The sequence below is a fragment of the Arvicanthis niloticus genome, chromosome 2 (genome assembly GCF_011762505.2).
Source record: "Arvicanthis niloticus isolate mArvNil1 chromosome 2, mArvNil1.pat.X, whole genome shotgun sequence".
NCBI classification, from domain to species: Eukaryota; Metazoa; Chordata; class Mammalia; order Rodentia; family Muridae; genus Arvicanthis; species Arvicanthis niloticus.
In genome coordinates this window covers 29759833-29775525 of record NC_047659.1, presented here as the reverse complement: position 1 = coordinate 29775525, position 15693 = coordinate 29759833, and the positions used below count along the sequence as shown (strand labels likewise).

The 15693-nt window shown below is 41.0% G+C and overlaps 1 protein-coding gene across 3 annotated transcripts in view; it reads left to right on the top strand.

Moving 5' to 3' along the window:
- Window positions 1-3742, top strand: part of Stam2 (signal transducing adaptor molecule 2) — a 48073-nt gene extending 44331 nt beyond the window's left edge. For 2 of the 3 annotated variants that reach the window (XM_034494858.1, XM_076928744.1), the window contains one exon: window positions 1008-3742. In XM_034494858.1, coding sequence (XP_034350749.1) covers window positions 1008-1233 — 226 coding nt within the window. In that variant the 3' untranslated portion in view covers window positions 1234-3742. The remainder of the gene's footprint in view (window positions 1-1007) is intronic. The other variant, XM_076928743.1, reaches the window with a different exon arrangement.
- Window positions 3743-15693: the final 11951 nt, after the last annotated feature.

The following is a 15693-nucleotide window of genomic DNA, read 5'->3' as shown; positions in this document are numbered from 1 at the left end:
GATCATTGCTCACTGTCATCTCAGGTAGAAGGAACAGTTTCCTTCTTGTCAGATTTGTTTCTCCCTCTTGCAGCTAGGCCTTTCTCCAATGTAGCTCTTTGACCTTCCTCACTGTGCTGGTGTGGAAGCCTTACCCTCCTCACCCATCTCCTCAGCTTGTCTCAGGTACTTCTCTGGCCACTTTTGTGACCTTGTGCCTGCCACTGTTTGTTCCCTCTCCTTTCTTTTTTCTTTAATTTTGTGTGCTGTGTAGGGGTGTTTCTGTGGGTACCTTTACCTGCTAGTTTGCTGCCCATATGGGTATGTCAGAGGTCAGGATGTCTTCTTCAGTCTCAATCTGGACACTATTTGTGTGCCTGATGCCTTCTATGCCAAAATAGGATCTGAGATCCCCTAGAAATAGTTACAGATGGTTGTGAACTGCCGTGTGGGTGCTGGGAATCAAGCTTGCTCTTCTGGAAGAGCTGCCAGTGCTGTTAGCTGCTGAGCCGTCACTCCAGCTCCACCCACCTAGTTTTTGCAGTCTAGTCTCTCACTTATCTGAAACACTGTTTGGCTAGACTGGTCAGACAAAAAGCCTGAGTCTCTCTCCCTGTCCTGGGGTTTGCTAGAGATCCGAGTTTACTCTTTGTGCTTTCATGATGGACACTGTCTTCACACCCTGAGTCAGCTCTCCAGTCCTGTTCTTCTGAGTACACATAAAATAATTATGTCAGGCAGTGGTGGTACATGCCTTTTATCTCAATACTCAGGAGGCAGAGGCAGGCAGATCTTTGTGAGTTGAAGGCCAGCCTGGTCTACAGAGTGAATTCTAAGATAGTTGGGGCTACCCAGAGAAACACTGTCTCAAAAAACCTACCAACTAACCAACAAACAAAATTAAATTACTAGTATGATGGCTACGTAAGCTGGAAACAAAAATGAAAAAGGCCTGTTTGTCATGATGATCTGTTGCTGCAACTTGGGCAGAAGTAAATGTGATTTTCTTTGTGAAACTTTGCTTGCAGCACTGGACAGGACACTGTTTCCAATCCTTACATGAGCCAGAGCTCTCGTCTGCAGGCGGCTGCTGGCACAGCTGCGTACACACAGCCCATGGGGATGTCTGCAGAGCTGTCTTCTTTCCAGCACACGGCATCCGGTTTGCCTCAGCTGGCTGGCTTTCCAGTGGCAGTTCCTGCACCTCCAGCTGCACAGCCTCAAGCAAGTTACCACCAGCAGCCACTCCTTTAGAGACACCGGGACCTGCTCACTGTCTATATGGGTGTGCCACTTAACCCAGGGCATTCTAATCTGAAATATTAAGTTTCCCTCTCAAAAAGAACCATGAATAAATAAAGCACAAAACTCCACCTTACCCTGAAGGCCATAAAAGGGTTGTTTTTCCAATTCACTTCGCTTGAAGCTGGTCTGTTGGTCAAAGGCAGCTTGGATGTTCTGAGTTAGTCTGGCTGTTCTTTCTGGGTCCGCACTCAGTAGCCTTGCGACACTACATGGTATGACATTTTCTCTTTAAAGAAGCCACGGTTTGCTCTAAGATGTGATTTTGAGGAGCACTGAAGACCTTTAAACGTTTTTGTCTGCACTTCTCGAATTTCCCACACCCTGTTATTTTAAAAGGCGAACATCTTCTAGTGCAAGCCTTTAGCTTGCCAGCATAGTTCCTGTCGGCTCCTTAAATTACAGTTGTGTTTGCAGTGCTGTCACGTTTGCTCTCAGTGTAATGCTGAGTAGTAATTAGCATAAACTTGTCTACAGAAGCAAGAACAATTTGGAAGGTAAAAAGAATATTTTCTGTTATTAACAGTGAAAATGATTTAAATGCAAATATTCCAAAGCAGTTAGCCAGTCCTCTGACAGCTGAGAGCCAAAGAATGCCCCACGAGATGTTAGCCTTCCCCAGGAAGGGCATTCTTTCATACTAGTGTCCCTGGTATTTAGAATTGTTTTCTAGTGACTTTGGCAGATGTCTAATGAAGGTGCCATCCTTTAGATTTTCTGCCTGCCACATATGCAGACACTGCACTTTCTTCTTAGAGATTCTCAGTGAATCTGAGCCAGGAGACACTCCCCATACTCTGATGTGATAGAAACCATCATGGGTGTTAAGTATAAGGTGGGCGTTACTTTCTTACAGAAGTGATTGACACTCCATTGGAAAGCTGTCATCATGCCAAGCTTTCACGTGTCATCGTGAAGGAATTGTGCATTCCCTCAGAAGTAATTCTGAGCCTTTGCAGAAACAGCAGGCAGCGGTTTGGTGGACACGAAGCTGACAGGACATGGTCAGGCTGCTTCTCTGAAGCTCATGCTTTAAATTAGTTCATAGTACAAGATCCCACATACTGTGAGAATCGGTGGTAAACTCATAGGGATTTTCTCTTAAAACTTTGCACAGTACTTTATAGTATTAACTTTTTACACAACACAAACTAGAAAACATAGATGCACATGTTTCAGATCCATGATATTTACACTGGGAAATGTTCTAAACTTAATTTTTTAAAGTTTTTGCATGAATGCACTTCTATATATTTTTAAGCTCTTAATCTTTATTAAAAATCCATTGGGAGACAATTTGGAAATTTTGTCATTTATCTATTTACAGATACTTGGTTATAAGTACTTTATTTTTTCAGAGAAACTTTATTCTAGAACCTACTACTGCATAAAATAGTCGACACAGAAGAGACAGTAGGCAGTCCCTGTAAGCCTGTATTTTGTGAGTATCTGGTTTTCAGATACAGGACTCTGGAAGGTTTTTTTCAGTCCTTAGCCCCCATGTTCTGTTGTTCATGCAGCCTTTTCCTTTCAGCTGAGCTCACTGATGTACTTACAAGGATGGACTGCAACACAGCACCTTCCTGTTTCGAGAACAACCTTCTGCTCTTTAAAGATTGAATAAATGTAAAAGTTCAGAGCTGCTCTTGATAATGTTTGTGTAGATGAATATGTCTTCCCTTCCCTTCCAAACTGTGTTTAGTAAGTTCATGCTAGTGTTTGTGCATTTCATGTTCAGTTATTGTCTAAATTATAAAAGCTTTATTTAGTCAATGTAAATACTGCATACTCATACGTGGGGACCAGCCAGTAAAGCTCAACTGTTTTGGAATAATAAAACATGCCACATGACCTGTATATAAATAGTGTATATTGGTGTCTGTGAAGTTTAATATATGCAAAGATTTCTTCCTCCTACATTTTATTTTTTTCCACTCATAAACTTGTGTTGCAGAGTTATTGTTAGCCTAAAATGATGTTAAGTCTGTATTGATCTGATTTCAGTATTAATATGAAATGTAAAGGTATATTTTTTCCCATGATCCTATTGAACCTGTACTTATTTTAAGATGTTTGTAGCTATTTATTTTCTGCCAAAGGAATAGTCTACCTTCAGATTTCTACATTGGGTTCATATTTAATGTTTTCTAACAAAATTTTTAAATTAATTTCATTTTTCATATAAATCTTGATATATTAGAAAATTCCTAAAAATATATAGAATTTTATAGTATAAAACATTTTCTTGGCTGTTACATGGAATATGTTCAAAAAGTCAACAGGCAGCCAGTGTTGTCTTTTTATTTGGTAATTTACTTACAAAATTACCTACCCATTATCTTTTTGCTTAGCATTTAAATTTGTATTTCCATTATGCTATTTCAAGTACTTGATATTTGACTAATGATTGTACTGTACACTGAAGATGATAATAAAGTTTCATCCACATTTTGGAAACTAATTGTAAATGTGGCTGGTCTAGGCATACATAACTTAGTGATGGAGTTTGTTCTTCACTGCCCATCCCCCAACATTGCATAATGGGGGAAGATGACCTTAGGGATCTTTCTGTGTTTTAAAGAAGTTTCATATGTTTCAGGAATATAGGTGTTTGGTCTGCACACATATGCACCACATCAGTGCCTGGTTCGCCCAGAGGCCAGAAGAGGGCATCAGATCCCCCGGGACTAGAGTTAGGGAAGGTTGTGCGCTGCCTGTGTACTGGAAACTGAGCCACCTCTCCACCTCTGGAATCCCTTTCAAAGCTTTTCTTAGTGAAAGACAAAGTGTAAGGCTCCTGTGCACTCCTGGGTCAGGCTTTGTTGACCTGTGGCATCAGTGTAACACCAATGTTGTTCTTAAGGCTAATAAATTGTAAATAACACAGAACCAACTTAATGATTCTACCAAAAGGTCAGTTTCTTTTTTAATTATTTCAATTTTAGCTCATAGATAAGCTCAGGTTGATTTTGTGGGTTTGTTTGACTTTACTTTTTTCTTAATAAAGTTCTGTGTTTTTGTTTTTTCCCAGAGGAAAAATTACTATAAATTTGTGAAGCTAAGTTTGAATTTGAGAGGTTTTTCATTTTTTAATGTAGCTTACAAGATGGAGTGAGATGAAGTGTCCCAAACTCATGTTTACTTAGAATGTCATATGTGACCTTACTTGAAATGGTCTGAAGGTAAAAAGTTAGTTCAGGGTCTGGAGCAGAACCATTCCTGCAAAGGATAGACTCTGAATCAACAATGGTTTCTTCATAAGAAGATGAAAGGCGGGACCCAGAGATTAGGTTTCACGGAGGAGGAGACAGGCTGCACTGCCTTAAGGAAAGGAAGGGCTTCCTGGGACCACAGAAGCTGGGACTCGGACAGGACTTCTTCCTGAGCCTTTGAGGGAACATGTTTTTACCTTACCACACTTGCAGACTTTTGGCCTCCAGAGCTGGTAGGAAATTTTTTTCTCTTGTTTAAGCCTCGACCATTATGGTACCTGGTTACAAAGTCCTAGGAAATTAGCACACAGGCAAACATACCCAACAGTTCTGGGTACCCATCACTTAGAACTTTCGAAGATTGCTTAAATTGTGCATACAAGTCTGGAAAAGTGCACGTAGTCCATTGAGCAGCTGTTTTCACCCTTGCTAAACCATAGTGAAAATACATGATGGTAGACGACACTAAAAGCCCTTCCTGCTAACATATAATCCCATCTTGATGATTTGTTTCCTCACATCTGTATTTGATCTTTTTGTGCCAGAGATGTTCAAAGGTAACGGTCACCTGATTGTGCATTTACTGTCCACTCCTTTGCTCATCCTAAGTTGGATCTTAGTGGTGGGATAAATATTTAAAGGCAAACAGGAGGAGAACAGTATGATAAAGGCTACTTATGATTTAAAAAAAAAAAAATTTAAAAAAATACCACCCTCTTGACATCTTGATATAGGAAGCAGTGACATTTTTTTTTTCTTTTTAATTGATGTGGAGTTCACATAATAAAGTTAACTATTTTAAAGCAAATACTTACTATGGAGTTTAAGTATCATTTACAAATCACCTTGAGTTTGAAAACAAGACATTCTTGTGTTTGACTCTTTCACCTAGCAGCTTCTACTTAACATAATGTTTTTTCTTTGCGTTGCTGTGGTCACCCAGAGCCTTGAGCTTGTTGGTCAAGTGCTCTGCCACTGGGCTAACCTTGATGCTTTTTGCTTTTTATTTCTATTGTACCATATGTCAATACTTCATTGCTTTTATAGCTAAATAATGCTGTTACAGGTGCATCCATTGCAGTACACAAACACACCACAGCTGAGGCAGGATTTCCCTTAGTAGTCCAGGCTGTCTTCACAGTCAAGAGCATCCCTATTCAGCCTCTTAAGTGTGGAGATTAAGCCTGGTCCTGAGGTGAGAACTTGATGGCAGTGGATGGGCTCCCTGAGATTGTGTGGTTCTGTCACATAGACTAGGTCCAACACTAAGGATGTGGGCTCAGTGAAGTCTATCCAGCACTGTTCTACAAAGAAGTGGTGATGTTGTTAGAGCATTGTGGTTGTGAGTCAAGAGGTATTGAAAAAGATGCACTCACAGCCTGTTTCTCTATACAAAAGGTAGCAGAGGGGAGGGGCATCCAGCATGAGCACCTGTAGGCTTAGATTTTTTGTTTGTTTGTTTGTTTTCGAGATAGGGTTTCTCTGTGTAGTCCTGGCTGTCCTGGAACTCACTTTGTAGACCAGGTTGGCCTCGAACTCAAAAATCCGCCTGCCTCTGCCTCCCAAGTGCTGGGATTAAAGGCGTGCACCACCACCGCCCGGCTGGCTTAGATTTTTTTAACCTCCCTTCCACCCACCAGAGGTAGGGGAAAAGAAAGATGAATAAGAAATGGGGTTGTGGACCTGTTTAGAAGTAGTTCTTTGGGGGCAATTCCAATCTTTGTTGTCAGCAGTCCAGTCCACTCAGTAAACACCAAACACGAGTCAGTAGCAGCGGCTTGATGGAAAAGAAACCATGAGGTTCTGCTGATTGGCATGTGTCCTTGGAAGCAGCCGGAAACCACCAGAAGTTTTCTGGTGAATTTTTTTCTACAAAGTCTTGACTAGTGAAGATCAGCAAAGAAAGCAAGGTGAGCCAATGCAAGAGCGTCATCAGTGAAGACCAACGATGACTGGCAAAGAGTTGCAAGGCGAACCAATGCAAGAGCACTTGTTACACTCTTTCCAAACATCACATGTCCTCTCAAGTGTCTGCTCTAGAAAAATACCACATGCCCTTTTACCAGGCAACTTCCAGAAAAACACACACGCCTGCTCTCAGCAAAACAGCCTCTCATAAGACAGTTTTCTGAAAAACATCACATGACACAACTGAGTCTCCAAAGAAACAAGAAATCTCCACTTCATCTCAGGCCTCTGTGGCACTCTGGTAAAAGACAAGTGCTTAGAACCCTATATCCAACATCAATTTTACACATCCATCTTTCCCCTTTCCCCACTTCTGTATGTTAGACTAACCCCTGCCCCCAGATTCTTTGTGCTTCAGTTGTTTCGTCCTGTTAACATTTTTCCCCTTACTGGAATGCTTTTCTTTCATCTACTTAATGGGTTAAATGGTCAGTCCTTCCTAATGTCACTGGCCCCAAATAATGCTATGCTTTTGAACCATCTTGTAATTATGTTCAAGCAGCTTCCACTTGCTGATGCTCTCTCCCTGTGTCTGAAGTTGACAGTATAATTTGCTTTATATAATATGCATTTTCAACCAGCCACATCGTTTTAATTATTCTGTATAGAAGTCAGTATACAAAATGATTGTCCTTGCCTTCCCAGACTCCATTGCAGCCAGAGGTGACCGTACACATTGGTTTTTGATCCAATGAGATTTAAGTCAGAGGTCTTGGGATGGTCTTCCTAAGAGGAAAGAAAAAAGGTTAAAAAGAGAAGCCTTGGCTTAGCAGATTCCATGCTAAGCAATAATTTTGTGACCATGGAAGGTAAAGTCCCAATGGCTTAGAAAGATAGCATCTTTGAATGGCTGTATCTCTTCATGAGTGAAAATTAAAGGTCTTATCTACCAGTTCATCTGCCAGCTTGCTGTCAGCTAGGTTTGAGCCTGCATAGGTCTGTGGAAGACTTCAAAACTAAGAGCCATATTTTAGTTGTATTCCCAGGGCTTGGCACAGACACATAATATATCTGAAATGAAAATTGAAACTGAGCTTAGCCAAGAGCTGCATAGTATGTCCCAGGACCATGTGATTGCTTATTGCCATCTAATTACAATTTTTTTTTTTATTGCATTTTGTTTGTGTGTGTGTTTGGAAGGAGATGTAGAGGTCAGATGACAACTTTGGGGAGTTGGTTCTTCCACTGTGTGGGTCCAGGACCTGGAGTTTAGGTCCTTAGTCCTGGCAGCAAGGGCTTGTATATTGTCAGCTCTCACCAGCCTGCATTTTAACATTTCTCAGTTTATTATAGAATTTAATTTCACTTGGCCTAAGGCTATTTGATCTATGATACATCTTAAAATTCAGTTTGGCAGGCTGAAGAGATGGCCCAGTGGTTAAGAGCACTCAGGTTCAAGTCCCAGCACCCACATGGAAGATCAGAACTGTATAGCTCGAGTTTCAAGGGATCTGACACCTTCACACAGACATACAGGCAAGGCAAAACACCAATGCCCATAACATGAAGGTAAATTTTAAAAAATTCAGGTTGGCTTTAATCGAATATGACATTAGGGATCAAGAGACAAAAGGATGGGGGTGATGAGCTGGCTCAGCAGCTGCAGGTGCTTGCTGCACAAGCCTAATGACTTGAGTTCAATCCCCAGAACCCACTTAAAGTGGAAGAAAGCCAACTTTACAATGTAGACCTGACCTTCATACCCGTGCTGTGGTACACATGACCCCTTCCATCATGCATACACAATAACAATACTTTCTTAAGAGAAAAAAAAAGGGCGGGGGGGGGGTCAGGCTTCAACTTAAGGCTCAATGTCCTATTTCTAAAAGTGCCCTACTTGGCTCCAGTTCTCATCAAACAATGCCTTTCTTTCCTCTTTAAGCCTCAAGAGTTGTCAGCCAAGGCAGAAAGCAGCATAGTGCACACTTGTGACCAGTGGCAGGAAAACTAGAACTTTATTTTTCTTTTTTTATGTGTATCGGTGTTTTGCCTGCACGTATGTCTGCACACACACGGTGCCCACGGAAGCTAGAAAAGGGTGTCAGATACCCTGGACTGGTAACAGCTGTGAGCTACCATGTAGATCTTGGGAATTGAATCTGGGTGCTCTGAAGAGCAGCCAGTGCTGTAAACCACTGAGCCATCTCTCCAGCCCCGGAGAACCAGAATGCTATTACTTGGCATTTTATATCATCCTGGTTCTTAGGACTTTTATAAGTTTATTTTCTTTATATATTGTAGAAATCAACAAAGTTTATGATAAGCAGCCAAAATGGCAGAACAGAGATGTGTGGGACAGGGGATCAGATATCATAACCGTCTAGTTTACCAAGTCACTCTTACTAAAGGTATCATTTTCCGTCATATAAGGCTTTTTTGAGGTTAAATTTTTTCCTGTTCTCCCTCCAGTCCTTTTCGTATTTCCCCCCTTGCTGTCTTTCAAATTTATGTACTCTTTTTTCATTAATGTGCGTGTGTGTTAGTATTTCTAAATACATAAATAGAACCTGCGCAGTCTGTATAATGTTACTTGTATGTTTGTTTTCAGGGTGATCTTGGTGTTGTGTAACTAGTTGTTGTGTTTCTCCCTGGGAAGGGCTATTTCTCCACTCTCAGCATTTCTTAGTTATCTGTAGTTCTTTGCCTAGGGTTGAGGCCTGGGCTCGTGTCCACCTGTGTTAGCATGTCTGTTGTAGCTCTTGTTCAGTTCGTCTTTAGGCAGCCTTGCTGGTAAGACTTTATGCATGTAGCTTCTGATGTTTCTAGGAGACAGTCTCACAGCAAACTCCCAGTCCTTCTGGGTCTTATAATTTTTCTACTTTTTCCTCTGAAATGTTCCCTGAGCCTTAAGTGCAAGAGTTACGTTGTAGATGTATCCACTAGGACTAGCCTCTATAACCCCTATAATACACAGTTTGATTGGTCGTGGTGTTCTGAAATGTTCTTCTTTGTTACAAGGTGAAGCTTCCTTGATGAGAGGTGAGGACTACATTTCTCTGTGGGTCTAAGGAACCATATTTAGAATGTAGTTGGTTTAGTAAAATGATAGTGTTAGATTTTTCAAGGTCCATGACATCACTAGTCCTGAGTAGTTGGCCACGTTTCCAGTACAAGATATGATTTCCCTCTTGTTGAATGTATCTTTAATTAAAGAGTTGTTGGTTACTGTTGAGGTATGAGTACCACTACTACACACCCTATGGTTATTGTGCCATGCTGGTCTCTGTTGTGCTTCATAGGTATCCTAGCTGGGTAGGACTGTTGGTTGCTTTCCTCCTTTAGAAGCTTGCATAGTGCCTTCTAGTACCATAAAAGCTGGTCCAGGGAGGGGCATCCGGGTCAGTTCCAGCTCAGCCTCTGGGTCCTGTGTTTGCATTGTGTCTTAAGCAATAGGGACTGGGGCAGAGGTTGGGGGTGGCAACCAAAGGCTATAACAGAATCCTGTAGTGTTTTGGCAATCTGTTGGACAACCCTGATGAACAACTCAAAAGACGGCTGCTTGTTCCTGCTGTTGGAGTTTCATTTGATGCTCTATGGCTCTTGGAGGAAATATTGTCAACACAGATGGGAAATTTTCATGTAAACTATATATGTATGTTTATACACTGACTCGTGTATATTAGAGGTATTTTAGGTAGTTAATAATAAGTATGATTCCTTAGTTCCCTCCTTTCTACTTACATATGATCAGAAGCTTAGTGGGCACCATAAGTTTCTGATACTTCTCTGGTGTCTGTCCTCTTCAGAGTCAGTATGTTCCAGTCTATAAAGGCGGGTACATCAGAGCCTCAGCCTAGACTACAAGCTAGGACACACAAGATTGCTACCTGAGAAAACACTGACTGTGCTGGCTAAAAGAAATAAAGGATAAAATAATTAAATTAGTGTTGGGGTTCAGCCTCAACACAGGATTGGAGTCCTCAACTGGAAGCAGGGTTATCTGGAAGGTGCATAATAAATATACACAAACTACTTTTTTTGGGTACAAACTGACAGGCAGGTTTTCAAGGCTTAAAGTTTCTCTTCTTTCTCACTCTGCTTTCTTTTTCTCTCGCTCGTTCGCTTGCAGCTTGAGGCTGCACACACTCTGCTTTTCTCCTGGCGCTTTTCTTCTCTTGAACTCCCTCATTCCTACACACCTCTGTGCGTTCCCCTTTCAGTCACACACACACTCTTCACACACATCTCACACACACATCTCACACACACCACATGCACTTTCCTTTCATTCACATACACACTCTCCATACACACCTCACATTCTCTCCTCACCCACTCTTCACATGTTCTTCTCATGCTCTCTGCATTCACCTCACATTCTCACTCACTCACACACTCACTCACACACTCACTCACTCACTCACTTGCTCACACGTCTTTCTCTTGCCCCAGTCTTTTATTGATACTCCAAAAGCAGGTAGACAAAAAGACATTGTATAATCATTGCCAAATCAAATTCAAAAGAATAACCACATCCCACAAAGAATTAAGGATTACAATTGTTCCCCCAAAGTTTTAAGCTTTCCCTATTTCCAGGCCTGTAGCCAAAATAATAATAATTGCAGACTTATAATTATTTAAACTTTAACTTTTAACTTATTATACTTCAGAGCTTAGAGCTCCCAGGTCAGCTACTTGCATTTTCCTGTGAAGCTCTAATGACAGATGACATGGGCAAAGCTGCCAGGCAGTGGCCAGAAAGAATCAAATTAACGCTTAACTCAGTAGTTCCACTAGCTTCCTACTTCTGTACATTGCACACAATGACTCTCCCAAGAGTCCCAGTGTTTTGACTTAGTTTTACTAATATAAGATTTTATGTATTCTATACTTCCTTATCTGGAAACCACTCTTAAATGTTGTGCGAAACTTCTCCTTTTTCCTTTCTCAGGGTCCCAATGTTGGCTCTATTTCATTTTTTAATAATTTCTTCAAACTTTTTTTTTGCAAGTCAAGCATTAATCCAGAACTACCATTGTGCAGTTATTGCATTGTTTCCAAGATGAGAACACACAGCATGCACCTGGGCCATTAGGACTGTGCTGTGCTGTGTGCCCTATGTGACAGTTTTTAATTGTTTTAAGAATCATTACATCAAGGAACATCTAGTTTCACAGAATTCACCAGAGCAGAAGGAGAAAGAAGTAAGAAAGTCAGATATAATAGAATAATTATGCACACCAAGGCCAACTGAAAAACAGTCACACACAAATGAAATCTATACAGCCGCTGACCAAGGCTAAGGTTAGGAGAAATGGGAACAACTGGTTTTTACAAAGAGCTGCCCCAGGCTACTGAGATGTCTCCATCCCGACCCACTTTAGGCAGTCCCTGTCATTGTATGCTGTCCCCAGCATATTAGCTAGTAGGTAGTACCTAAATAGAAGCCACCAGTTAAGAGATACATGTTACTTATCTTGACAATGACTATGCTTACAACTTATTTTGAGCTCTATTTCCATAGCCTCCTGAATCATTTGTACTCTTCAAGATCATACTCAGGGAAGAGTGTTTTCACATTGGCAAGATTTTCAGGCCCAAGGAAGGGGCAACAGAAAGGAAGAGGGGTGCAAGAGAGTGTTCTGGCAAGTGGGTGCATATGATTAAAACACCTGTAAGGAAACATCAGAAAGTTTAAACAGAATCTCAATATGTAGATCAAAGCATTGGAGCAGAATAACCTTAGAAAAAATTTTGAGTAAGAAAGCATGAGACAGCTGGGTATGGTGTTTCACACCTTATGATCCCAGAATTTGAGTGTTGAGGTAGGAGGATTGAACTGAGTTTGAGGCCAGCTTGGGCTATATGGTGTAAGACCCTATTCTGCGCCTTGCTAAGAAAAAGAAAAGAAAGGCAATGTTCAGAACATGTATGCAGCATTTGGTGGTAAGTGTAAAAGGCTAATCCACAGAAGCACGCTATGCAGCGTTGTTACCAGCTCAGCGGCTCAGCAGCCCTGGCCACACTCAGCTGCCTTCCTTCTCACTCACAGAAAGACTCACAGCATTTCTGAGATTTCTATGCTCTAAGTTCTTCCCCATTCTTCCTGCGGACCACATGGTCAAAGCTACCGCAGCCACAAACCTGCTTCTCTGTGTATTTTCTCTCTAATGTGACTGGGCAGGACGATTTATAGGAGAAAGAATTTTATTTGGGCTCAGGGTTTAAGATGTTTTCATCAAACTGGACTACATCTGAGTTGGAGGGAGCTTGCAGCACAGTTTGCTATACCTGATGAATCAGGAAACAGACCTAAATTGGGGAGTAGCCTATAACCCTCAAGAGTCTACCCCTAGTGACTTGTGCCCACCCTTAGGTGGGCCCTAGATACTTAGGTTCTAGATCCAAAAAGTTCTGCAGATCCCGAAGAAGGACTGGCAACTGGAGACTAAGTGCTGAACCCATGAGCCTGGCTTGGGATATTAAAGATCCAGACCATAGCAAAACAACATTCTAGGTGCATGGCCCCTGGACAAAATAGGACTTGACTTTTAAATATAAATCAACAGTCATCTTCTTATCCTGGGCTTTATTCTATAAAAACTTTGTTTATTTTTTTGTTTATTTTTTGTTTTATTTTTAATAATTTTTTAAAAAGTTTTATGTGCATTGGTGTTTTGACTGCATGCATGTCTGTGTGAGAGTTACATACACTTGTGATCTGCCATGTAGATGCTGGGAATTAAACCTAGGTCCTCTGGAAGAGCAGCCAGTGATCTTAACTGCTGAGCCATCTCTAGCCCCTTATTTTTTCTTAAAGTACCTTGAATATACTTTGACTCCAGGAAACACTTTGGAAAATACATCAGTAAGGGGACACAGTTTATGAAGAGAGTGTTTGTAGCAGACAGTGTGCTCCTGCAGGGTTCAGTGTCCTGATAAAGAGAGCAGAGGGTATAGCCTGCCCTCCCTCAGAGTAATTCATTTTCTTTGTCTCAGGTTCCTAATTTGCTAACTGTGGAATTTGTTCTAAATGAGTTACTGAATTCTTTTGCAACTCTAAAATTTTATTTAAGTTTTGTTTAAAAAATAAGAGTCATAGAAATATTGTGATGGTAGTTTGGTGGATTGTATTATCTAGTTTCCTACATCAGCATCATACCTTAACCTAGAACATTCCTCTGCAGCTCTGCATTGAAGATTTCTCCTCTTCACATATGTATTCATCTATTTAACCATTTATTTGTTACATGTCTTGAAGGGCTATTTGACATTTAGGGTTGTATTTCAATATTATTTTTTAATATTTTTTTTTGAGACAGGTTGCTCATGCTGCCCCACTGCTGGCCCCTGAGAAAGCTCATAGGTTGCTCCTGCATCCTCTTGATACATTCTCATCATTGACGCTCTGGAGTTTTTGTTCTCAAAAAGTATTCCTGTATGGAATTCCTAGAATCAGCAATTTTCCTAGGTGTCCTGGTTTCATTTCTTAACATACAGCATCAAAAACTAAGATACTGTACCACACACGTCTCTTAGTTATAAGATTTTATTGCTGTGAAGAGACACCATGACCAAGACAACTCTTATAAAGGAAAACATTTAATTGGAGCTGGCTTACAGTTTCAGAGGATCAGTCCATTATCACGATAGTAGGAAGCATGGCAGCCTGCAGGCAGACAGGGTGCTGGAGCAGGAGCTGATCCACAGGCAGCAGGAGACTGTGTGTCACACTGGGCATAGCTTGTGCACATACAAGACCTCAACGCCTGCCTCCACAGTGATAGATTTTCTCCAGCAAGGCCACATCTACTCCAATAAAGCCATAGCTTCTAATAGTGTCTCTCTCTATGGGCCAAACATTCCAACACATGACTCTATGGGGGCCGTACCTATGCAAGCCACTACATGTTTGCTCTGCTGCTTTTAGACCCTCATCTGAAATCAAGAAAATAGATGTGGAACAAGTATGTATACATAGCTGTAAATATTTATATATATGTTCATAAATACCTGTGTAAAGCCACATCTGGGTTTTTAGTTGGGTTGCTTGTTTTCTTTATTCTTGGGGTTTAAGAATTGTTGATGTTGTTTGTATGTTCTTAAGGAGACGTGTGTCTGGTAAATATTTTCTCTCAGTATGTAGATTATATTCATTCTCTTAGCAATGTCTACCAAAGGCAGGATCAGGGGACTTTCAAGGGAAAGGAGATATAGCACAGTGGTATAAAGGGTGTGTGTGTGTGTGTGAGTGTGTGTGTGTGTGTGTGTGTGTGTGTGTGTGTGTGTGTGTGTTAGACTAGATAGAGTTAACTGAGGAGAGAGATGGGAGGGCAGGGGAGAAGAGAAAATATAAGGAGGGATAATGAACACTAAAGACCTTTACAAATAAATTCATGTAGAAACCTACTACTATAGAAGTTCCCTAAAATATAACAATATACATATATACATAAAAAGTTTAAGTGAATTTACTCTATGATTTTCTGGATACCATGGATTAACATAAAAATCCCAGTGCCAGGAAAGAGTTACTTTTTTTTTTTTCTGGAGTTTTTGGCCAGTGGGTTCTGATAGACTACACAAAATTACATGCTATTGCTTCTGGTCCCTCTCTACAACCTGACAGTAAGACCTTATTGCTGACACCACATACCTGAGTTGTAGAACATGGAGAAATCAATCTGGTACTAACTTGGAAGCTTTGTTAGTACTGGCTAGCTTTCACAATGCTTGCATGTGCTATGGACACAACCAGAGGAGAAAGGTAATCGCTCTTACTCAGCTGTGAGTTACAATGATGACCAGCCAGGCAACATATGCCCACTGGGTCAATAGTGGCATGGATGTTATTGGAGTAACCAACAACTTTCTGCTTAGAATTTTAGTTCTGTTTCACAACCTGGCATTGTTATTGAGGCCAGTAACTATGCTTAGGTAGGTCATAGGCCTTAAAGGAGCACTTAATTTTAGTAAATGGACATAGAAGGTTTACACTACAATCTAGTGATTTATTGCTATACCTTTAGATAGGTGAATCTTTCAGCCTTCATCAAAGAAACTTCCTCTTGCAATAGATGGTGATTAACACAAAGACCCACATTGGTCAAGGTGAAGAGAGTAAGACTGCAGAATGCTTAGCCCCAAGGGATGTCTGTCATACACCCTCCAACCAAGACTCAGGATCATTGTGAAAGAGTGGTTAGGAAGATTGTAAGAGCCAGAGGCAAGTAGGTGACTTAACAACAACAACAACACTCCAGTATTTTCTGGGCAGTGTGACAGCATGCAC